Source organism: Lolium rigidum, chromosome 6 (assembly GCF_022539505.1).
Source record: "Lolium rigidum isolate FL_2022 chromosome 6, APGP_CSIRO_Lrig_0.1, whole genome shotgun sequence".
In the NCBI taxonomy this organism is placed as follows: Eukaryota; Viridiplantae; Streptophyta; class Magnoliopsida; order Poales; family Poaceae; genus Lolium; species Lolium rigidum.
The window spans coordinates 308,590,942-308,616,140 of record NC_061513.1 but is presented as its reverse complement, the minus strand read 5'-3'; the positions used below and the strand labels follow the sequence as shown (position 1 = coordinate 308,616,140).

At 46.1% G+C, this 25,199-nt stretch overlaps 2 protein-coding genes across 2 annotated transcripts; both read right to left on the bottom strand.

Moving 5' to 3' along the window:
• Positions 1 to 2,014: 2,014 nt before the first annotated feature.
• LOC124664573 (E3 ubiquitin-protein ligase SINA-like 10) lies at positions 2,015 to 3,657 on the bottom strand. Its single transcript, XM_047202059.1, has 5 exons — positions 3,484 to 3,657; positions 3,271 to 3,399; positions 2,974 to 3,180; positions 2,426 to 2,873; positions 2,015 to 2,300 (listed from the first exon to the last, which is right to left on the bottom strand). Exons 2-5 carry the CDS (start codon positions 3,331 to 3,333, stop codon positions 2,194 to 2,196), a joined length of 825 nt encoding a protein of 274 aa, XP_047058015.1. The 5' UTR covers positions 3,334 to 3,399; positions 3,484 to 3,657; the 3' UTR covers positions 2,015 to 2,193.
• Positions 3,658 to 16,413: 12,756 nt separating this feature from the next.
• On the bottom strand, positions 16,414 to 23,636 carry LOC124664572. The gene is made up of 5 exons (XM_047202058.1): positions 23,302 to 23,636; positions 18,028 to 18,112; positions 17,330 to 17,932; positions 17,094 to 17,207; positions 16,414 to 16,725 (listed from the first exon to the last, which is right to left on the bottom strand). Exons 1-5 carry the CDS (start codon positions 23,634 to 23,636, stop codon positions 16,414 to 16,416), a joined length of 1,449 nt encoding a protein of 482 aa, XP_047058014.1.
• Positions 23,637 to 25,199: the final 1,563 nt, after the last annotated feature.

Genomic DNA, 25,199 nt, shown 5'->3' with positions numbered 1-25,199 from the left:
GAAGACCATATTCATTTATCTGCATTACAGGCAACAACCAATACACATCTATCCTCCCAGCTGCCTCATATCCCAAATTCTCAATTACATCTTCGACGCACAATGTAGACCAGGAATCATAGTCACAATTATCATAGCAAACCTTTGTGCCATCTAAATATGCCCTACTGCATCCAGACCCAACGAAAAACCCACCATGAATTACCTCCAGAGTAAAACAATCACTCCTTCCTCTGCAAATTGAACCTTTGTGCCATCCATGTGTTCTTCCGATGCCCGCATGCCCAGGGGCTCTGGAGGGCGATGTCTGAGGTCTGGGACTTGCCAAACTTGGAGGAAATACGGCCAGAGGGACATGACTGGTTGTTCCAACTGCTCCACGCCTGCAATGAGAACCAACGCGCCCGCACCTTGATGACGCTATGGAGGATATGGCATGCACATAATGAGCTCACGCACGAAAAACCGTGCCCAAACATTGAAGGATCGCGTCGCTTCCTAATGAGCTACCTCGATTCGCTCATGCTACTGAAACAATTCCCGGAGGCTGATGTTACAAAAGGGAAGATGGTGCTAGATGAGAACCGGGGCTTCAAACGCGGCAAACGAAGGAGCCCGGGGCAACGATGGAGAAACGAGAGGTGGAGGCCGCCCCGGGACAATGAAGCGAAGATGAATGTGGACGGCGCGTTCTCCGAGGATGGTCGTCGCTGGAGTTGGCATGGTGCTCCGAGACTCATCCGGTGCTCGTTCTCCGGCGGCTTGCCGCCGGGTAACACACTGCCGAGGACGCTACGGAGGCGGAACTTATGGCAATCGAGGACGGTATACAACTTGGTCTGCAGTGGACTAGCATGCGTTTTTGCGTGGAGTCTGATTGTGCCGATGCCATTGAGCTGATCAAACACCCCAGTTTGAACCTCTCAGCTTATGCCTTCAGGATCAATGTGATCCGTGAGTTACTCAAGGAAAGAGACATCAGCTTAGCTAAAGTCCATAGAACGGCGAACACTGCTAGCGATGCACTGGCCAGGCTAGGCCGGATACAGGGCCGGACAAACACATGGTTTAGCGAGGCTCCACCAGCGATCGCGGCCATGATCGAGGACGACTGCTCCTCCATCCAAGCTTAGTGGTGTCTCATTTTCTCCGAAAAAAAGAATTTGAACCGAAAAAACAAGAAATTGCAAAAGTTTAGACCTTTCGATCCATAAATCATCAAAGATAAATCCTAAATTCAATTAAAGTGGCATGAACAATTTACACTTGTCACTGCTCGAACTAAAAAAAAAATCGTGACTAAATAGGGGTAGAATCTAACTCATCGTACTCACGAACTGGGTCTCCCTCTGGCTGTCGGACGGGCGCCATCTCCTATGTCGCCTTGTTGCGCCACCACGAGCAGCTCCTTCGACAATATCAACAACTTTGTTTGCCAGCGTGGATCAGCTTCTTCCAGCATCGAGCATGGTCTCCTGCCGCCACTGCCGTTCACCTCAGCCACTCTGCACGAACAAAGGAAACAGGGGAGAAAAGAGAAGCGGCTCGGACTGATTTGGACTGTGCGGCTCGTTTGCAGGGGCAGATTGCAGTTTTGCCACAGGACGCAAGGAGCCACGGTGGTGGTGGGGCTACCCTCGCCCTCGTCACCACGTCTGGGCCCGCCTCGTCACCACATCAGTGCTATACATTGGCCAGGACCGTAGATAGACATCCTGAACTGCAACACGACAGTTTGTGTTCCAGGACAGTTTCAGACACTAACGGTAAGTTGGAAGACTAATGATGCATTTAACTCGTTGTTTGAGCTCAAGGATTCTCTCAAAAAAAAAAGTACTTTCCATTGGTTATTATGATTGCAACCTGGCACGTGTGTAGTAGCGAGCTGCACAACCTGTTCGTGAATGGGACAAAGATACCAAACACACACTAATGCAACTAATACGATGAAATGCTTGGAACCTTGCAGGGACGGAATGTTGGTCATAATATGACATGAACACCGTATGTGCATGTCTTAGCACTACCATGCAAAAAGTCTCCGGTAAGCAATTAGACATCACAGTTAGATGATTAAACACAGAAATTCCCATCGACCATTCTTCGGCATACTACTACTTCAAACTGAACCGATCAATCACATCTTGTCAACGTGAATGTCTCTTCGTCAGTGCTACTTCGAACGGTGATGGATCACATCTTGTCAACGCGAATGTCGAGAGTTACCGCCTTGGACGCCCCTGATCCAACCAGATAAGCAGGCGGCACTGTCAAGAAAGACGGTAGCTCCTCCACCACGACTCGTCAGGCCTGGTACTGCTCGTCACCGCCTCCAACTCCCACTTGATTCTTCCGGCCGCACTGCTCGGCGGTGGCGGACCATTCGCCAAAAGCTTGACCGCGTACCGTGGCCGCAGTGACGCACCTGCCCTGATACACACCGCTGACACGGCCATGGCTGCGCCAAGCATACCCACTGCAAGGAGGAACGCGCTGTCATCCCCTTCCCCGTGGAGCAGGAATCGCGGCGCCGACACCCGGAGCCTGTGCACTTTGCCATATCTGACCGTGTGCACCGGCACTGAGTGCAGGGCGGCGAGGTGGCCGAGGAGCACCTGCGGTGGGCCAACGAAGCCACAGCCAGGCTGCATGCAATAGCAAGGCGAGTGGGGGCACGCGCTCTCGTGGTCATCAAGCTCGTGGTAGGGGACGGAGCTCTTGCAGCCATCGTGGGAACATTCTACCTTGGCCAAGGAAACGATATCGTCCATAATGGGGCAGGGGCTGAAGCCACCACCATGCTCGCACTTCTGGCACTGCTCACCAGGGAGCTTGGCAAGACATCTGCCGCAAGCTAAATGCCTGCCATTGCACTGTCACAGAAAATTAAGCCCAAAAGCAACACACTTCTATCAATCACTAACCTCCTCACAGTTCAAGAGTTCAGGTAAATGCACATGTTGGAGAAGATACCTGGAAAACAGGAGGCTTGCAAGGGCCGCAGCAGACTGTGCAATTGAGCAAACTCATGTTCAGAGCTGCAACTCGTCCGGCTCGCTTAGCTTGGCCACTGTTGGGCCGATCCACCCTCGCCTTCTTGGCACTCCGATCTCCAGCATTCTCTACCGGCGATGTGGAACCCCGGTTCATCCCCTTGGGGTTGTCTGGAGAAACATGCATCTGTGAAGTTATAATGGAATTAGCAACACAGCAGATATTTCCTCAGAAGAACTCATAGAATATGGCAACACATGTGAAGTATCAACAAACTTGTGCAGAACACGGTTCAGAAGAAGGCCTAGAAGACTGTTGTTGCTCGCCGGCATTCTCCATACACGATGTGGAACCCCTGTCCACTCCATTGGGGGCATCGGCAGCAACATGCATGATCTCTCTAATCTGCAAAGTTCTAATAGAATTAGCAACGCAATGGATATTTCTTTAGAAAAAATCATAGAATGTGGCCATGAATGTGAAGTGTACACAAAATTTTGCAGAACGCGGGTCAGAAGGCCTAGAAGACTGCACTTCCTCGCCACTTCTTGGAAAAATTATGTGTCCTGTCAAGGAACTGGGCGCTGCAGTTGTGGAAGTGTTACATGAAGTCACAGTACAGTTTTATCTAAAATGCACAAAATACAAATGCAACATAAAAAATAAAAGATCTTTTCTTCATTTCATTGACATATAATTTACATCCATGAAGTGAGCTTCTGAATATCGAGAGTCGTACATGAATAACAAAATAAAAGGGAGACGGATGAAGAGCGCCCAAGCTTGGTTGGTCTATCGTGAGAGGTAGTGGATGGTGATGAGGGCATGCAGGCGCAATAAATGAAGCATAGTTGGAATTGAAAAATAGTGTAATACGTTGTAGCCTGTATGCACCAAATCGTATGTACTACATCATGTACGAATTGAATTCCAGGTCATTGGGCAGGAGATCGACATCAATTCCGTCTGGTTTTCTGGTACAGGTTTCAACCGGGACAGGTTGTAGTTGGTTTGTTCTGGCCCATTCTCTACCAATTGACATGAGCCGCAAACGTTTTGGTTAGTGCATTGCGTCAGCCCATCCAGTTGCAGCTCATCATTTTCAAACCCCTGAAACGGTACCATGGGAGTTCAGAGTTGATCCTATACCCAAAACCTACTACCTGCATCTTTGCCCACACGCTCGAGGCCGGAGATGAAGCAGCACAAGGTTGTGGAGGAACAGCTCCACCGTGTTGCTACAATGTGGACAGCACAAATGTTGAAGGAACCGCTTCAACGTGCTGCGCTAGATATCGCTCTAGGGGCGTAAGCTAGATATCGCTCTAGGGGCGGGGGCTGTCAAGAGTTCAATCCGAACTCTCAACACAAGATCTAATCCAAGATCTTAAAACAAGAACAGAAAGTTCTCTTTATTGATAGGTAGATGGTACATAGTCTGGGTACATATGTGGAGGCTGGGTACAAGTTAGCTCTACTCACTACTAGAACATTCTAGGGAATACTACTAAAGCTAGGAAAGAGATAAGTTACAACTCATACCTAGAACACTCTAGAAACCCCTACATATGACTAAAGGATCATTTTCTGTGGAACAATATAGAAGTGTGTAGAAGCCAGTACTACAGTTTAGTTATATTTTATTTTCTCTACTGTCCTCTATCATTCTCCCCTGGTTGTTTAGAACTCGACCTCGAGTTATCCTCATAAAGTGCTTGTTCTAGGTGATAAAGAGTCAAGTCTGCCACATTGAATGTGTTAGATATTCCCATCTCTGCTGGAAATTCTATCACATAAGCGTTATCATTTATCTTCTTTAGGATAGAGAAGGGTCCATATTTCCGTTGCCTAAGCTTTCCTTTAACGCCTAAAGGAAGTCTTTCTTTTCGGAGGTATACCATCACTTTATCACCAACTTGGAATGATTTTAGCCTCCGTTTGCAATCAGCCAATTGTTTATACTTCTGATTTTGTGCCTCCAAGACACTGCGAATTTCTTCAAATAGTTTTGTGTAGTTCTCAGCAAAGGACAATGCTGCCTTTGAGCTTCCTTTTGATGGTAGCTTCAGCAGATCCACCACATGTGTTGGAATTTTAGTGTAGACAATAGAGAAAGGACTCCTTCCTGTTGATCTATGGTTGGAGTTGTTGTAGGAGAATTCAGCAAGAGATAAAGCTAAATCCCATTGTCCCTTTTTATCGCCACAAATGCAACGGATCAGATTACCCAAAGACTTGTTCACCACTTCTGTTTGGCCATCTGTTTGTGGATGAGCTGTAGTAGAAAATTTTAACTCGGTGCTGAATTGCTTCCACAAAGTCACCCAAAATGCAGCAAGGAACTTGCTATCACGGTCTGAAACAATGGACCGTGGAACCCCATGAAGTCTGACCACTTCTCGGAAGAACAAATTTGCAACATGACGAGCATCTGTTGTCTTGCGGCATGGGATGAAATGAGCCATTTTGGAGAATCTGTCCACCACCACAAACACAGCATCATTCCCGCGCCTTGTTCTTGGCAAACCCAAGACGAAGTCCATAGAGATATCCTCCCATGGAGCCTCGGGAATAGGCAAAGGCATGTATAACCCTGAGTTTTGGACCTGGCCTTTGCATGTTTGACATATTGGGCATCGCTGAACAAACTTTCCAGCATCTCTCTTTAATTGTGGCCAATAGTAACGATCCTCTAGATTAGCGATAGTCTTGTCACGTCCCACATGGCCACTAAGATCATTTGAATGGAGCTCTCTAATCAACTTGTCACGTAGAGAACTTCTTGGGATGCATAATCGATCACCCTTGAAGAGATAACCATCTTGCACTAAATAGCCGTCGCCTAGTGGTTGGTCTCTTAGGTGCTTTACCCAAACATGGCCAAAGTCTTCGTCCTCTTCATACAACTCTTTTATTTGATCCATGCCCGGAAGCTCAGCCTCGAAAGAAGTCAAGAGGCATGCACGACGACTCAAAGCATCGGCGACTCTGTTGGTTGTTCCAGATTTATGCACAATAAGGTAGTTAAACCTCTCCAAATATGCTGCCCATCTTGCTAGCATGCGATCCACATGCTTTTGATTTCTAAAATGCTTCAAGGATTGATGATCACTGTAAACAATGAACTCCTTAGGAAGCAAATAGACTTCCCAGGTCTTTAAAGCCCGGAAAACAGCATACAATTCTTGCTGATAGGTACTCCACTTCTGCCTTGCTTCGCTTAGCTTCTCACTAAAGAATGCAATGGGTTTTCGTTCTTGAGATAGAACAGCCCCAATGCCTACTCCGCTTGCATCGCACTCTAGCTCAAAAGTTTTAGTGAAATCGCGTAGTACTAAGACGGGAGCTTGTGAGAGTTTTTTCTTTATCTCCATGAAACTAGTTTCAGCAGATTCGTTCCATTGGAACTTTCCTTTCTTTAGGCATTCAGTAATTGGTGCCATGATGGTACTGAAATTTTTCACAAACCGCCTATAGAAAGTTGCAAGACCATGGAAACTTCTCACCTCAGAAATAGTCTTTGGAGTTGGCCATTCTCTGATTGCTCTAACCTTAGAGTCATCAACATGAATGCCCTCACTTGTTATGACAAAGCCCAAGAAAATAAGTTTTGTTTGAAGGAAAACACACTTCTTTAGGTTGACATAGAGTTCGTTCTCCTTTAGTACACATAGTACCTTACGGATGTGATGCAAGTGTTCATCTTCATCCTTGCTATATATCAGGATGTCATCAAAATAAACCACAACAAAGTGGGATAAGAAGGGTCGAAGTACCTGGTTCATCAAGTGCATAAAGGTACTTGGTGCATTAGAGAGTCCAAATGGCATCACCATCCACTCAAACAACCCTTCCTTTGTCTTAAAAGCTATTTTCCATTCGTCCCCGGGTCTAATGCGAATTTGATGATATCCGCTCTTTAAATCGAGCTTTGTGAACACTCTTGCACCACTAAGCTGATCTAGCATATCATCCAAACGGGGAATAGGAAATCTGTACTTTATGGTGATCTTGTTGATAGCTCTACTATCTGTACACATGCGCATAGATCCATCTTTCTTTGGTGTGATCAAGGCTGGTACGGCGCATGGACTAATACTCTCTCGAGTGTGCCCTTTATGCAGCAACTCCTCCACCTTTTCCTTGAGTATATCATGCTCTTTTGGGCTCATTCGGTAGTGTGGCAGATTAGGAAGACTTGCTCCCGGAATGAAGTCAATTCGATGTTGAATTTCTCTCATTGGTGGTAGGCCTTGTGGCTCTCCAAGTATGCTCTGAAATTCAACTAGTAGGTCATGTACCTTTGCTGGAATTTCAACCTCCGGTTGCACTTCTCCTTTCACAACAAGTGCAGCACACAAATTTGCCTCCTTCAAGTCTCCCATAAACTCATTAGAGGTGTGAGAAATAGTTAACATACTTTTCTCCTCCTCTTTAGAGCTATTACGATCTGATTGGTTGGGTAGAATGATGATCTTTCGCTTGTTCCAAGTGAAGGAGTATGAATTTTCTTTCCCTCTATGTGTGGTATCCACATCAAACTGCCAAGGTCTCCCAAGAAGAACATGGCTGGCATCCATATCAACCACATCACATAATACATTTGAGCGGTAGTACTTGCCCAAAGAGAGTGGCAGGTTGCATTGTTTGGTGACTCTCATATTCACCCCTTTCTTGATCCATCCAATAGTGTATGGGTTTGGGTGGTCATGAGTCTCAAGTTTTAAATGGTTCACCAAATTTTGGGAGATAAGATTCTCGCAATTTGCAACTATCAATTACTAATTTGCATACCTTGCCATTCACCGTGCATTTGCTCTCAAATATTTTCTTTCTTTGTGTGTTGTCTGGTCGCGGTGTTGAGCACAAGAGGCGTTGAATCACACATACCACCTCTTCTCCCTCTTCTTCACAAATATCTTGTCCTTCTACATCTTCAGATTCATATTCTTCATCATCTTCACCATCATGGATTGTGGTGTTGACAAATTTCCTCAATGGGCATTTGCTAGATACGTGTCCCTCTTCACCACATTTATAACACTTTATCACAGGCTTAGTCCTGCTCTTGCCACCGACTTGTTTTGGGGCTGGTTGTTTTTCCTTGGATTGAGTGGTCTTTTCTTCCGCTTTATGGGAGTTACTCCTAGGTGAGGCTTCCGTATGAGAATATGGAGCCTTACTTGCCTTTCTTGTTTTTACCAACCTCTCGGCCTTTAAGGCTAAAGCTTGTGCTTGATCAAGGGACCAAATTTGCTGCATCATTAAACGATCCTGGATAACATCACTGAGACCATTGATGTACCTTGCAACTTGTTGATCTTCTGTTTCAGCAAGGTTGCACCTCACTTGTAACCTTAGAAACTCCTATGTATATTCCGAGACAGTCCTATTTCTTTGGGCACAATTCTGAAATTGAATAAATAGGATCTGATCATAATCTGCAGGCAAAAATCTCCCCTTTAAAAGATTCTTCATTTGCCGCCAAGATCGCACACGAGGCTCTCCTCTGAGTCTGCGGTCTTCTTGAAGGCGATGCCACCATGCACCAGCGCCTCCTTTCAGCTTGTATGCGACCAAAGAGACTCTACGGTCTTCTGGAATATTCATGACCTCAAAGAAAGTCTCCACCTCGTACAACCAATCAAGGCACCCTTCAATATCAACATTTTCATTGAAAGTAGGGATCTCAGCTTTCACCTTGTATGTATCCCTCGCATACGTAGTGTTGGGTACTCTTGGATGTGCATAGAGGTCAGGTTCTTCAAGGCCCTCATCATTTTCTTCATCTTCAGAAATTTCATCATAAGTTGGCCTTCTGGAGGTACGCTGAACAACATGTGGTTGAGGTGTTTTTGCTCCAAGATGAACTCCCTTTCTTCTCCGCTGAGCATTTTCTCCATCCTTTGATGATTCTTCATCATTGGCAGTAGGAGGAACACCATTTCTGATCATCTCAACTAGCTGATCAAATCTCCGGTTAAGATCTTCACGCAACTCTTGGATTTGTTGTTCTGCAGCATCCATTCTCTTTCTCAACTCCTCCATTGCTTGTTGCATCTCGCTCCCAATGAGGAAACCAACAACTCGAATGGATCAGCAGGCTCTGATACCACCTGAAGCAGCACAAGGTTGTGGAGGAACAGCTCCACCGTGTTGCTACAATGTGGACAGCACAAATGTTGAAGGAACCGCTTCAACGTGCTGCACTAGATATCGCTCTAGGGGCGGGGGCTGTCAAGAGTTCAATCCGAACTCTCAACACAAGATCTAATCCAAGATCTTAAAACAAGAACAGAAAGTTCTCTTTATTGATAGGTAGATGGTACATAGTCTGGGTACATATGTGGAGGCTGGACCTCTATTTGTAGGCTGCATGAGCCCTCACAAGTTAGCTCTACTCACTACTAGAACATTCTAGGGAATACTACTAAAGCTAGGAAAGAGATAAGTTACAACTCATACCTAGAACACTCTAGAAACCCCTACATATGACTAAAGGATCATTTTCTGTGGAACAATATAGAAGTGTGTAGAAGCCAGTACTACAGTTTAGTTATATTTTATTTTCTCTACTGTCCTCCATCAGGAGATGGCACGGTGGAACCGTATGTGGCAGCGCTACATTACCACCCTACAGTGTGTTCGTAGTTTGAAAGAACTTCTGACACAAGTACGTCGCAAGGGGGAGGAGGTAGAAGCAGTCGTTGGTTGTTCAGCCTTGCCATCTATTTGCCAACCCTCCATCCCTCCTACCGTTGTTGTTGGAGATAGCCAGAGCGCAGAATTTGGCTACTCAGGGACAAAGGCAACCTGCATAGGAATCGCTGACAAGGAATTGGTGTCTGAAGGATCTGTAAATGGAGGCAAAACTTGAGGTGAAAAGGCAATCGTCTCTGGATGGAAACGAATGTACTGTTCCTGATCTAGAATCTAGGGTAATCATATGCCATTAATTTTTATGTTTCGTCGTGATCGAGAAACTGAAACAGTTCTGCTTCTACTAATTAGATATAAATATTGATTCTGTACATATATTTTCTGGAGGGTAAGACGGGTACATATCTCGTTGTGAGTTGCTTAGGCGATGGCACATTAAAATAGTTCCATGATAGCATTTTCAGCAGATGTGAATTGTTGCTATTCCACAACTGTTTGATCTTTTGTGGCCGATTATCTGCAGGTAATCACATTTTACTAGGAGTTGTGCTGTTTATCAATCCAGTTGGTCAGTTTGGCACTGACTAATGAACAGTGTTCCAGTAACTAAGTAGTTTACATTTCAGGAAATTTGGTAGCAATTTTTAGTTTCTACACCTATTTGTCTGGAATCCATTGCGAACTATATATGGTTAAAACTTTTAGCGCCAAGCTAGCTGTGAGTTGGTGAGACTAGATAATGCATTTCTTATAGCAAAGAATAAAAGTGTGCTCTTCTTGATATGGGACAAATTGTTTGTCTCCTGTATATACTAATTGTTGACAAAAAAAATACTGACTAATTGTTGTACTGATTAATACTCCTATGGATATGAAACCCAATAGAAATTCGTTCGGGCGTAACCCTCTCAGCGACGCTCCATATCGGAACCCGGGTGTGGTGTTAAATGAGCAAGGGCTGGGCTGCCACCGCCTTAGTAGCGCGCCATATCGGAACCCGGATGTGGTGTTAAATGAGCAAGGGCTAGGCCGCCACCGCCATAGTGGCGCACTGCATCTTTGCCCTGATGTAGTGTTAAGTGATCAAGGGTCTTTGCATCTCTCTCGACGGATGCTAAGGGCAAGGAAGTTAGCCGAGGCAAATAGGATACGGGTGGGTAGTTGGAATGTAGGATCCTTGACAAGGAAGCTACGGGAGTTAGTGGATGTTGTGATTACGAGGCGTGTAAATATCCTTTGTATCAGACTAGATGGACGGGTCAGAAGTCGAGAATACCGGCTTCAAGCTTGAGTATTCAAGTTCAACCGTTACTAGGAACGGCGTAGGCGTCCTCATAGACAAGAGCCTTAAGGATGGAGTAGTGGACGTTTGGAGAAAGGGGGATAGGATCATCATAGTCAAGCTAGTTCTTGCAAATCTTGTCCTAAACGTTGTTAGTGCTTATGCCCCACAAGTTGGGCTCGACATGAGCGCTAAGAGGCAGTTTTGGGAGGACTTGGAGGATGTCGTCAGAAGTGTTCCATCAAATGAGAAGCTCTTCATTGGAGGAGATCTCAAAGGCCATGTGGGCACAACTAACATAGGGTTTGAGGGTGTGCATGGAGGCTTCGGGTATGGCGCCACAAACCACGAGGGTAAAGACATCCTGGACTTTGTGGTAGCCTATGACTTGTTAGTCGCTAACATCTTCTTTAGGAAGAGGCAATCTCACTTAGTGTCCTTTAGTAGTGCCCAACACTCCAGCCAGATTGACTATGTCCTCACTAGGAGAAGGGATAATGAAGGCTTGTTTGAATTGCAAGGTGATCCATGCGGAGTGTGTTATAATGTGTTTTGGCGCAACATAGCTTGTGGCAGCCGACTTTCGTTTTCACGCTCGTGTGATGCGGGATAAAGGCACCAAAATCACAAGAACGAAGTGGTGGAAGCTCAAAGGGGAAGCACAACAGACCTTTCGGGAGAGGATGATCACGGAAGGACCATGGGACGAAGAGGGAGATGCTGATAGCATGTGGGTGAAGATGGGTACTTGCATTCGAAATGTAGCTAGGGAGGTGCTTGCAGTGACAAAGGGTAAGAAGCCGGAAGCTAAGGACACATGGTGGTGGAATGAGGATGTCCAAAGTGTCATCAAGGAGAAGGAGTGCTACAAGAGTTGGCACCACAATAGAAGCACAAGCAACATGGTGAAGTACAAAGAGGCCAAGAAGAATGCAAGGCGAGTTGTGAGTGGAGCAAGGGGGCGGGTCTACGATGAGCTATATGATAGAATAGGCACAAAGGAAGGCGAGAAGGATATCTACAAGATGGCAAAATTCGTGAGGAAGACGAGGGACCTCAACCAAGTTAAATGCATCAAGGACGAGGCTAATCAACTTCTAGTGAAAGATGAAGAGATCAAGAACAGATGGAGGGAGTACTTTGATGGGTTATTCAATGATGGGAACGGGGGCACTATGCCCAAGCTGGATGACTCCTTTGATGACACCAATAGGCACTTCGTGCTGAGGATCCAAGAGCTTGAGGTTAAAGAGGCCCACAAAAGGATGAAAGGAGGAAAGTCCCTTGGCCCTGATGATATTTCAATTGAGGTGTGGAGAAGCCTTGGAGACGTGGCAATAGTACGGCTAACTAAGCTATTCAACAACATTTTTCAGTCAAGCAAGATGCCCAAAGAGTGGAGGAAAAGCATATTAGTACTTATCTTCAAGAATAAAAGAGATATTCAAAGTTATAATAATTACCAAGGGATTAAGCTTATGAGCCATACTATGAAACTTTGGGAGAGAATCATCGGCCATCGCTTGAGGAGAGTGACGAATGTCACTAAAAACCAATTCGGTTTTATGCCCGGGAGGTCGACTACTACAGAGGTGATTTTCTTACTTCGCCAACTTATAGAGAGGTATAGGGAGGAAAAGAAGGACCTACATATGGTCTTCATCGACTTGGAGAAGGCGTATGACAAGATACCAAGGACGGTCATGTGGTGGGCAGTGGAGAAACACAAAGTTCCAACAAAGTACATTACCCTCATCAGAGATATGTACGACCATGTTGTGACAAGTGTTCGCGCAGGTGATAGCGAGACTGATACCTTCCCAATCACGATAGGTCTATATCAAGGGTTAGCCTTAAGACCATACATATTTTCATTGGTGATGGATGAGGTGACCAAGGATATACAAGGAGATATTCCTTGGTGTATGATCTTTGCTAATGATGTGGTGCTAGTAGATGAGACCAGGGCCGGCGTAAATAGGAAGTTAGAGCTATGGATACAGACGTTGGAGTCGAAGGGGGTTTAGACTTAGCAAAACCAAGATTGAGTACATGCGATGCAATTTTAGTAGTGTTGGCAGCGAAGACGGAGATGTCAGATTAGAAGGACAGATAGTGCCTAACAGGGACACCTTTCGATACTTGGGATCAATGTTGCAAAGCAATGGTGATATCGACGATGATGTTTGCCACATAATCAAGGCAGGGTGGATGAAGTGGCGACAAGCATCTAGTATCCTATGTGACAAGGTTCCAAAAAAGCTAAAAGGAAAGTTCTATACGACGGCAGCTAGACCGGCAATGCTATATGGGAATGTTGGCCAACTGAAAGACAACACATCTAACAAATGAGTGTCGCGGAGATGCGCACGCTATGATGATGTGCGGCCATACAAGGGACCAGATTAGGGATGAGGTAATTCGCGATAGGCTAGGCATGGCACCGATCAACGAGAAGCTAGTCCAACACCAGCTAAGGTGGTTTGGGCGTATCCAGCGTAGGCCTCCTGAAGCTACAGTGGATTTCTAAGGAGTATGGAGGAGACTAGAAAGGGTGGAGGACGACCAAAGTTGACTTGGGTGGAAGCGGTAAAAATAGACTTGAGATTGGAATGCACCTAAAGCCTTGGCTCTTGATAGGACTTCATGGAGATCAGCGATCCATGTGCCGAATCTTAGTTTACTCTCTTTTCCTTCTCATTCTTGTTTTGGCTTCCTTTAATTTTTGTTGGGTTTCATATCTAGCCTACCCCAACTTGCTTGGGAAAAAGGCTTTGATGTTTTTCGTTTGTAGTAAGCATGCCTACATTTTGTAATGACGAAAAAATGAACTGTCAATTACAGGCGGGTAGGAAAATCACTTCACGAGGCAATGGTTAAATAACTGTACCGCCTGTTGGTGTTACGTTTGATTAGGTTTGATTAGGTGAAGCTTATGATTGGTACAAAATGAACTGTCAATTACAGGCGGGTAGGAAAATCACTTCACGAGGCAATGGTTAAATAACTGTACCGCCTGTTGGTGTTACGTTTGATTAGGTGAAGCTTATGATTGGTACAAGCTGTATTCCTAAGAACATGGATTTGGTGTTTGATATGGGAAAAGCAGGCTAAATCGCTGATCGAGTGAAGTGCATGCAAGAAATTGTTCGAGGGTGCTCAGTAAGTGATTTAGAAAAAATCCCTATATTTTCCTGAATTTTTAAACTCATGTTTGTAGAAGATGATATTGACTTTGGTTATAATTTTACACTTGCAGGGTAAACCAAGGGTCACGCATGTCGTTTTAGATTGTTGCGTTCCAAAGATAATGGCTGCTACATTTGCAAGGGCAGGGAACGCCATTCATGATCTTTCAGCCTCATTTGGGGAACGGGCACATTGGCCTTCGCATAAACACATTGACAGTTATACTAAAGACTCGGTGAAACAACTTAGGGAAAACAATGTGAACCTGAGAAAGGTAAATAGGTTTTTTTTTGGGGGGGGGGGGGGGGAGAAAGTTGAAAACTTTGAATGGGTATTCACAGAATTCGTCAAAATGATGGGAGTGACAGTTTTGAAAGGGGTATTTACAAAAAGATTTCATTAAATCTATGTGCATTTTTTTTCTTGCAAAACACATATCCAATGTGTTGACAAGGTGATCCCTGGTGAACGTTACGTGGCGAAGCATTTCGACAGTGACACTAGAGAAAAATGGTTCAAGGTGCATCACGAGGTTAATGTGAATGTGGTTATTATAAAAGCATGATGTTGCAGTAAAATTGTTGTTTGCCTAGTCGAAATGTCACTGTTTTGTTTATTCATCTATAAGTTGGAGGGAGATCACTAACGGTATTCTTTTTCCTGTAGGTGCTTGTTCATCTTCGTTGCACAGAGATCCTAGCGTTACATGTGATAAAAAGATGGACAGTAGATGCAAGAGACGTTTTACCCTTGCAACTGAAGCAATACTAGAAAGACTAGGGATCGGTGAAGTCGGTCAGTTACCAGCATTCTCAGTTCTCAATGCTATGGAGGTGGTTCGACTCGAGGATACAAATGTTGAGACATACAACACTGCAATGGGGACGATTAAGGAGTTGTTACAAAAACTGATTAAGATGGGTGTAAAGGGTGATGGCTTAGGACTTGTGGGGAGGCTGAGTGCCAAGATAGCACGTGCGGATGGTAATGTGGCTCCGATTGACCTCGAGAAGGTTCCACGTGAAGCTGGATGTACATTGCCGATGAGCCTAGATGCTGCTCTTCTTGCTCCATCTAAGAATAGGAGCGGGGGGAGGCCAACCACTAGCCGCGACAGGCCTCCATATGAAACAACCTCAAAAGGGACAAGATTCTGCATGATCTGCAAGCAGCCTGGACCCAAGAGCATGACATGTCCGCAAAGACCGCCAGGTGTTGCAAAGCCTTGGAAAGAAGCAAAATGTTCTAATTGTGGTTTACCTGGTCACCGGAAGAACAGTTGTGTTAAGAACGATGTAGTTATTTAAATGACCCCTAGTTTGGGACACAGAAACCGATATTGGGCTAAGTCTGTACTTTAATTAGTGATTTGCTGACTAAGCTCTATTTTTTAAACCTGTAACAGAACTATATTTAGCTATTGGTTGTGTGACCAGATTATTGCTGTAATATTGTATCGACAAATTTGTTGTGTAAAATTGATCCAACGACATCAGTTGTTCTGTGTTTTTAATTACTGTTCTGGGCATTCTGGCTTATATGGTATGAGATGTAAATTGGAAATGTAAATTCAACAACAGAAATATGATGTGGAGTCCGCATCCGAATATATTATCTCAACCAACAGCTGCAATTTGCTTCTAGTTGGTGTCTGATCCTTTGGGACAGTATTAAAGGCGCCGGCTATGTACTGGGGTTTTAGAAGGAGCTCAAGTTCATGTCGTGTGGGTACTCCTTGACCCAGCTTCCCACCCCGCCAGTAAAACCACTCCGCTTGGACTAAGAATTGTGTCTCCTGTTCTAAGCTCGCGACTGCTCAATGGCAAGTGTGCAGGATTCTAATTTTGAATCTGTAGATCTCACCTAATTAAGTTATAGAAAGTGTTAGCTGTGTCGAAGCTGGGCTGCTTGGGGCTGACCGTCCTTAATGAGTTGGCTGGCATGGTGCAGGTCTTTAACCCCAGTACAGGTCTTTGGTCTGGCCACCAACCGACTCCAGCACACGGGATAAGTACAACAAGTTTTCAGTCTGCTTGGGCTAAGATCTATACGAGTGAGGTGGTTGGTGTGCCCAGATTTTGTATTCCTTTTGCCATTTACAAAGAATTATACAGCTCCAGATACGGCGTAGGTTAGAGAAATGATGGCTTGATGGGGATAGGATAAAAGGATCACCCAAGCTTAGGTTTACTTCGGAGTTTTCGATATACAAAATCACAAGTATACTGAATTTATAGCATATCAATCGGGACAAGTAATGTTGATAAAAAATGCTTCTGCAAAATTTGTTAAACCTGACTATAGACAATGTTATAAGCAGTGAGTGTCTGGTTTGTACCTGCTGAGCGAGGTGATGTACCTAACTCTGCATGTTCAACAATTGCCGAGCTTGTTGTACTGGGACTTGTTATGGCAGTGTCAAGCTCTGCCGAAACGGGATCCTTGTTGTTATTCTGATCAGTGTTGGTGGTAGCAAGCTTATCGCCCAGAGCATCAGTATTTGTTTCAGAATCAACACGTTTGCCATCTTCAACAATGTTATTATCTTTTGGCATGATATCCAGCACAGCAGCATAAATTGACTCTTCTGGACGACATACCTATTTGAATCACAACATACATCAAGTTAATTGTAGCAACATTATGCGCAACTTAAGGAATACGAATACTTCTGAAATATTCCACTCAAATGTAATTTCATAGAAGTAATTAAATTGACAGGCATTAGTTTCGCAAACAAATGTTCGATAAGCAAGGTGGACAAGTCATTGCATTGTTCAATGGATGCATGTGTGTTATAGCCTAGAAGGCTGTTAATGCCTGTAGAGAGCACCATTAATTTAAAACAAGGTACATCTTCACATAATAATGTTCATATTAGCGAATAGGGTACTAGCATTTGCAATCATATTTTCAAAGCAATAGCATAATACAAATTGCTTAAAAAAATTAGTGCACAAGTCATTACCATCAAGCTAGTGAAGGGATGTGAAACAACCCAATTGATATGTTTTGTAGTGACAACACCCAAGCGTGGAAAACCAACTGGTACTTCAAACGCAGCATGATCGATGAATACGACCTGCATTGCAATGACAAGAATTAGAATAAATTTATAGATAAACAAGCTCAATCAGCACATTCCAACAATTTGTTAGACCAAATAATAATTAATTACAGAAACGTTGTCAGAATGATTCTTACGCTCAGTATGTGGAGACATCCCTTTATAGAAACACAAGTTGTGTTGGATTCTTTATATTCCTTGATTCCTTTGAAGAGGTAGGTAGCAACGAAATTGCACCAGTCCATGTCTTTGAGTTTATCAACCTGCTTAACAGCTCCCAGTAAGGCCCTATTGACGGCCCCAGATGTATCTGGTGCTAGATAAATTCCGAGTATCGCCATCATAAATGCTATACAGAACGGTTCCTTGTCTGTTATAATGCACATTTCATTTGCCACCTCCATCGCGTTCTTTGCTCTGCGATTACAAGTATACTGATAGTAGAGATCGTCGTCAACATCTAGACCCTCTACAACTTGGATAGGACCTGAAGGGATTCCAAGGACCCTCTTCACAAGTGGCCTTACCGGAATCGATATGCCACCTTCAAACTCAAGAGACTCACTGTCACAATTAAACTTATCAACCAACCACAGGGTAAGAGCGTTGTTCATCTCAAATTCACCCATGGACAAGAAGCTCCCAAACCCAATTTCTTTGACGTAACCTTTCTGCTGATCATTTTCAACGATAAGCTTCATGATTTGTAAAAGGAGGTGAGGTGACAATCTGCAATCGGTCTACAGGGTATGAGGTGGATTAAAATGACTTTGACTTCAATACAACGTGAACTGAATAAATTATCCTATTGATGGTGGGGATTCCAGCATTATACCGTCCTGAAATACATGGGATTGGCTCGCTTCTTGCTCCCACTGCGACTAGCACTCAGAGCAGGCTTCGGAGGCATGATTCTCCAGCTGTTAATATTGAAAGATATACACAATCAGTGGAGGATCCAGGATAGGAAAGCCCCGAGCAACAAATAAAATGGAGCTTAGAAACTACTCTGAAAAAATCTCGTCAAAGTATAAATTTTGTTGGTTCGATTGCGAAGATGAACATATAATTTCAACTCAACTGTTAACGATCGAACAAATTTCATAAAAGACGATAAGAAAACTATAAATGGCAATACGGGGATACAAAAGATAGTCAAAGTATAATTTTTTTTTGGTTCGATTGCGAAGATGAACATATAATTTCAACTCAACTGTTAACGATCCAACAAAGTTCATAAAAGACGATGATAAAACTAGAAATGGAAGCACGGGGATACAAAAGATAGTATACTTTGTAACAAATAAATGGCTTAGTTGATCTGAGGCTCCCACATAAACAGTAGAAGAAGGTTCAGTTTGGGAGTTGCTGATTAGTTGGGCATTGAGACTAACGGATGAAATCTCTTCACCTTCTATTGTTTTAACAGGAAATGGATAGCAATTTCATTAAATCAAGGAATCAAATCAATAGGACAGGCGGGTTGAGAGGGATAGAGATTACCTAGCCCTTGGGGCTTTTCCTGGGTCCTGGCTGCTGGGGAGGATAGGGGGAGGCGTAGCCGCAGCCCAACGGGGAACAGAAGCTCGCGGTAGGGCGGACGGAGGAGGCGCAGGCGCGGAAGGAAGCAGCGTAGCAGGCGAGCCTGCCTCGGTAGTGCGGAGGTGGAGCAGTGCACGGAGGAGGCGAGGCGGGCCGACGCGGCACGGCGGCAGCACAGCAGCGTAATGGGGAACGGCGGAGACGGACGGCGCGACGAGGGGGAATGGGGAACAGGAAGCAGCAAGCCGGCGACGATGGAGTGGCGGCGTGGCGCCTCGCACGTCCCGCCGCAACGAGCAGCGACACGGGCAGCAAGGGACGTATACAGGAAGGGTTTGCCCGTTTCGTTCGTATGCTGTGTGCTGTGCAGTTCATGGGCCAGTCATGTGGGTTAGTAGTGGGCTTACAGCCCGGGCCAAATCTCAAAATTACACACGATAGTGAAACTGTGATTACATGTGTCACCCTACCCCTACCGTTCGTGAACGATGCAGATATGATTGAGACACCTCTTCGATCGATAATCTATAGCGAGACCTGAAGATCCACAGCGGCTCATATACATTCAACGGTAACCTCATGATCGAATGAACCATATACATTTGATACCAATTCCATGTGCCTCGCGATACTTTAATTTTCCGAGATTTAATCATTGCTATCTTCAAACCTAGTTCAATCTCGTTACTGATAAGCATTCTTTACTTATTCTGTGATATGATATCCCCTGTGACATATTCACATGCTTGCAAGTTAATTGGATGATATCTCACCGAGAGGGTCGAGAGCATATATATCTCTCTGTCATTAGGATGGACAAAATCCCATGAGCCTCAACTATCACTTTCAGAATACCCAATGCCACCTTTATAATCACCCTGTTACGGTGTGACGTTTGATATCATCAAAGCATTTCTCTGTTGTTAGTGATTAACACGATCTCATGGTCTAAGGATTAGGTTACCATGCATTAAAGAGCTACATCAAAACAAACTCAATGACGATCTTATCGCTACGCTTAGTATAGGTATGTATCCATCATATCATGTTCTCCTAATGACGTGATCTTGTTATTAACAACATCCAATGTTCATGACTAGAAAACCTTGATCATCGACTAATCAACAAGCTAGTTAAACGAGAGGCTTGCTAGAGACTCCAGTTTGTTTATAAAACACACGTGTACCAATGTTTCCAGCTAATACAAGTATGCATGAGATATAAATGTTTATCATAAACACAAAGATATAATAATAACCATTTTATTGTCTCTCGGCATATCTGCAACATGCGTTGGGGGTCGTAGACTGGTAGCCCGTCCAAAATGAGCTCCGGACCAAAACCTCCACTTCGTTTGGTGGCCCTGGTTTGCATTACTAGGCCAAAAGCCTATCGATGATTGGTAGGCCCCATGCAAGCCTAAATGGCTTAGGCGATGCAATGTTTGTTGTTTGGTAGCATGCAAGCTACGATTGGGGTCACCTCTTCTCTCTAGAGGTCACCTTGTCATACTACACCACCATCAGACACAACCAATCTACAAGTTCGTCAATTCATCCATAGCTACTACGGGTGCGTATGTAAATTCAATCCCTAGCTAATACAAATGATAATTCTTTCCTTTATATGCCTCACATCTTCTCCATCTTGCCACACACATTCTTCACATCTCCATCTCATCTCCTCCACCAAAAAAACTCTCCTCTCTGTCGACGTTTCAGACTCAATGGAGCACCTCGTGCGCGACCCGGCTCCTCGAACTCGGGTATACCACCTAATGGTCGAAAGGATGTCTTTTAATATCACGGTCACTCCCCGTGCAAGAAGGTGGAGAAGTGGATCCGCATCGTGAAGAGTAACTACCTCGACAACGCACCAATCAAGTGCATCGGATTGGACTGCGAGTTCACCACCCTCGCGAGAGTGATCAGCGTGCCGCCGTCTTTCAACTCTCGGTGGCGTCCGAGAATTTGGTATTCCAGATTTGTCAGGCTGATGAAGTGCCACAAGTTCTCAAGAAGTTCTTGCAGGACGAGACCATCAAATTCTTCGGCGCGGCTATCGGAAAGGATGTGGAAATGGTAAGTCCCTACGGTATTCATATTACTTTTGCGTTCGACCTCTAGAAGATACTCCCGAGTCCCACCAATAATCAAATTCCGAGTCTATATGATCTGGTGGATTCTATCATTGGGATAAATCTTGAGAAGAAGAAGAGGAAAAAGCACAAGAAGAAGGATGCCGCAGAAGAAAAAGTAGATGAACTGTTATTTGGGTGGGCCAATGTTCCATTGAGCTATGAGCAAGTGCGCTATGCCGCTCTGGACGCTCGTCTGGGCTTCGAGGTGGCTAGAAGTTATTGGCAGCTAGTTAGCTATGATAGCCATGTTGATCGTCTCAACATTTGATCGTCTGGACGCGCGAGGTGCTCCATTGAGTCCGAAACGTCGACGGAGAGGAGATCTTTTTGGTAGAGGAAATGAGATGGAGATGTAAAGAATGTGTGTGGCAAGATGGAGAAGATGTGAGGCATATAAAGAAAAGGAGATGAAGATGAACAAGCCAGCCACCAGGTGATCAATTCCCGTGGTTGGCCGCCGGCGCCGGCGACCCAAATTCCTGTGGCTGGCGTGTGACAATCGATTTCTGCGCGCCAGTAATGGTAACACTTTCGCGGGAACGACGTTCGACTTTATGTCCCAGCTCGTGTCACCAGCCAGGACTAAAGGGGTGTCGGCAGGCGCAGCGAGCCGCAAAACCCTTTGGTCCCGGTTTGGGATACCAACCGGAATAAAAGGTTCCTAGCGATCGGAACCTATGGGTGTCGTACGATTGGGCGGATTCGGGGCGACGTGGCCAGGCGTTTGGTTCCGGCCCGTGACGAAAGGCATGCTTTCTACAAGTGTGATCTGCTCTACATGCATTAACAATCTTGTAACACACACTCATCTCGAGAGTGGATTTGGTGTTCAGGGGGTACGTGAGCACGGTCTAGCCATCGTTGGATCAGCGCTGCGATTCGTTTTCTGCCTCACGGCGATCAAACAGCGTGAATACCTTTTATGCCTGTTATCTTGTGGACCACGTGGGACTGGCAGCTGCTAACCTGCACTTTTAGGAGATGCACATTGCTACTGCTACGAACGACATGGAACTTGCAGAGAAATACATCAAGAAAAAAAAAGGAGAAATGCATCTCCCGCCGATGGGAGCACCGGGCTACGACGAGCTCCACTGCCGCCGCTGGAGCCAATAAGCTCAGGCCCTCCTCTGCCACACTTAATCCAATTAACCCCAATGCGGCCGGCGGTTGAGGATGGATGGCGCTGCGCATGTGGCGGACGGACGGCAGCGCCCGGCGCCGCCGTTCCTGATTCCCACCGCCTCGCCTGCGAGCGCTCGCCGCCGTGCTGGCAGACCCGCCGCCCAAGCAACCGCACCTCCGAGCCGCCGCACCGGTCAATGCCCCTGCGAGCCGCCGCACCCTCCCATGCTTCCCTTTTAAACATAAGGCCATAGGCCCAGCTTTATATAAATAAAGCCACACGGCAACCACAGGTTCAGATAGCTTACAAACCGGTCCCTAGTCTGAACCCAAACACATCATCACTCCACACACCAACAGTCTAGAGGATACAAGAAGCCAACCCACATAAACAACAACACGGCTGTCAAGACGATCTCTGGCTTCCTCCCGCTTGCGCTCGCGTCGTCGTCTGGAGCCTCCTAACCCCTTCCATCACCACGTCCAAAGTCGCACGGTCCTTCGGTCTGACTCGTAACCCTCCACCGCTGCATATACGAGTGCATGTAGAAGAAGATATCAGCCGGGGTTGTTGATAAGCTTTCCTTCCATAGCTAGTTTGTTCCTAATATTCCAAAGCGCCCAACTTTGGGCCGCAAAGGTGAACCAAGCTAGCCTACGTAGGGACCCCGAAAGACTCTGGACTAACGCGATGAGTTGCCCAGCCCCTGCTGGGTTCCAATCACATTGCAGGAGCTCCCTAGCTCCGGCCCATGCCAGTTTGGCAAGATGGCATGAGAAGAAGATATGGTTACAGTCCTCCTCTTCCCCGCAGAAGGCGCACGCCCCTGTCGTTGGTCCGTTCCTCTTAGCAACCTGCACTCCTGACGGGAGCCGGCTCCTGATAAGTTGCCACAGAAAGACCCTAATCCTGGGCGGGACCCTAGTTTTCCAGACCTCTCTAAAGTGCGTCACCGCCGCCCCTTGCGACATGCGCCCGTAGATGGACTCCGGTGGAGAAGATCCCGCAAGGTTCGAGAGCCCATGACACCTCGTCCTCCCCTTCCGAGAACGGGTGGAGGTCAAAGATCCTACAGAGGTTCTCCCATTCCACGACCTCCGCAGTGCCAAAGGTCCGCCGAAACCTGATGTGCCACCCATTGGCGTCCCGCACTCCCGCAACCGTGGCAAAATGGTTGTCACAGAGACCGAAAGAGGCGGGGAAAAAGCAATCTCAGGGGACCCTTCCCCGTCCACCAATCAAGCCAGAAGTAAGTGCGTCTCCCGCCCGCAACCTTGTGCTTCGCACCCAGCTTGAAGTACCATTTGATTTTTTGTATGGCATTCCAAAACTGGGAACCCTTCGTTGGCACAAGCGGGGAGAAGATATCATTCCCCCCCAGGTACTTGGCTTGGAGCAGGTCAACCCAAAGACCCTCTGCTCCCTGGTAGAGCTTCCAAATCCACTTCAACATCAGCGCAATGTTCATCAGCTTCGTGTTGAGGATTCCCAATCCTCCAAGCTCCTTAGGCTTGCAAACGGTCGCCCAATCCACCATATGGTACTTCCTCTTATTCCCGACTCCTTCCCAAAAGAAGCGGGCTCTGGACTTATTCATTTCCCCGTGTGTCGCCTCGTGGAGAAGGTAGATCCCCATTGCGAACATCGGAAGGATCGACAGACACGAATTAGTCAACTCGAGCCTCCCCGCGTAGCCGTAAAGAGTCCCTGCCATGGGTCGACCCTATGACCCACTTTCTCCGTCAAGAAGTACCAGTCTGCGACCGATAAGGTCTTGTCCGAGACCGGGAGGCCCAGATAGGTCATGGGCAAGTCCCCAAGATTGCAATTAAGCAAGTCAGCAATCCTACGTCTCTCCGCGTCATCAACCCCTGTGACAATCGCCTCGCTCTTTGTAAAGTTGATCTTGAGACCTGACATGTTCTCGAAGCAAAGCAAGAGGAGCTTCAGGTTCGCAATCCCAAGGTCAGAAGGCTCAATCATGATCATAGTGTCGTCCGCATACTGTAGGTGTGTGATTCCCCCTGGAATCAGGTGTGACACAACCCCCTGGATGTGTCCGCTCTCCTTGGCCCTTGTAAGGATAGCCGCCAAAGCATCTACCATAAAGTCAAAGAGAATGGGGGATAGAGGGTCCCCTCGTCTTACCCCCGGGCATTACGGAAATATCGTCCCACCTCACCATTAATGTTGATCGCAGCTTGTCCTCCCGAGACAAGTTGCATCAACTCCGTGAACCATCCCAGCTGAGAAACCCTTCCTCAGTAGAACTTCACGGAGGAACTCCCAGTTCACTCGATCATAAGCCTTTTCAAAGTCCAGCTTAAGCAGCAGACCCTTGAGCTTTTTAACACGTAACTCATGGGCAATCTCATGAAGTGCCAGCACCCCTCGTAGTGCAGCGGCCTCTAATGAAGGCCGTTTGGCTCCTGTCAATCGTCCTATGAGCAATCGGGGTCAATCTAGTCGCATATGCTTTAGCTACAAATTTAAAAATCACATTAATAAGCGCAATAGGTCTGTAGTGTCTAATCTCGTCCGCCCCTCTAATCTTTCGAATTAAAGATATGATACCATAGTTGAGACACGCAATATCTACTCTCCCTAGAGCAAAATCGTTCAAGATGTTGAGGATAGGTCCTTTGAGGCTCTCCCAGAACCTCTTAAAGAACGCCACCGGTAGCCCATCCGGTCCAGGAGCCGAATCCGGTTTCATCTCAGCGAGCACCGCATCCAACTCCTCAGGCATAAAAGTAAGATGCAGGTCATCATTCTCCCCTTGAGAGACCCGATCCTCCACCGGCCACAGGTCCGGGCCTAAGGAGAACATCTTCTCCTCCCCCACCGACCCCATGAGCCCCTGGTAGAAGCCGTAGATGTGGTCCACCAGGTCCTGTTGTACGGTAATCACCCCGTTATCCGTAATCAGGCGTGGAATCATGCATTTCCGGCGTCTACCATTAGCAAACGCATGAAAATAGGCGGTGCATGCGTCTCCCTTAAGCGTCCACTGCACACGGCTCCGCTGTCTCCAATATTCCTCCTCGAGACTGTCTGACGCAATAATTTGATCCTCCAGGCTGTACCGGAGAGCCCATCCCTCCTCGTCCAGCCCGTTAGCATCCGCCTCCACATCTAACTCCTGAATCCGCTTAGCGCACCTTCGCGGAACACCCGACGCTCCTTCCCAAGGTTGGCA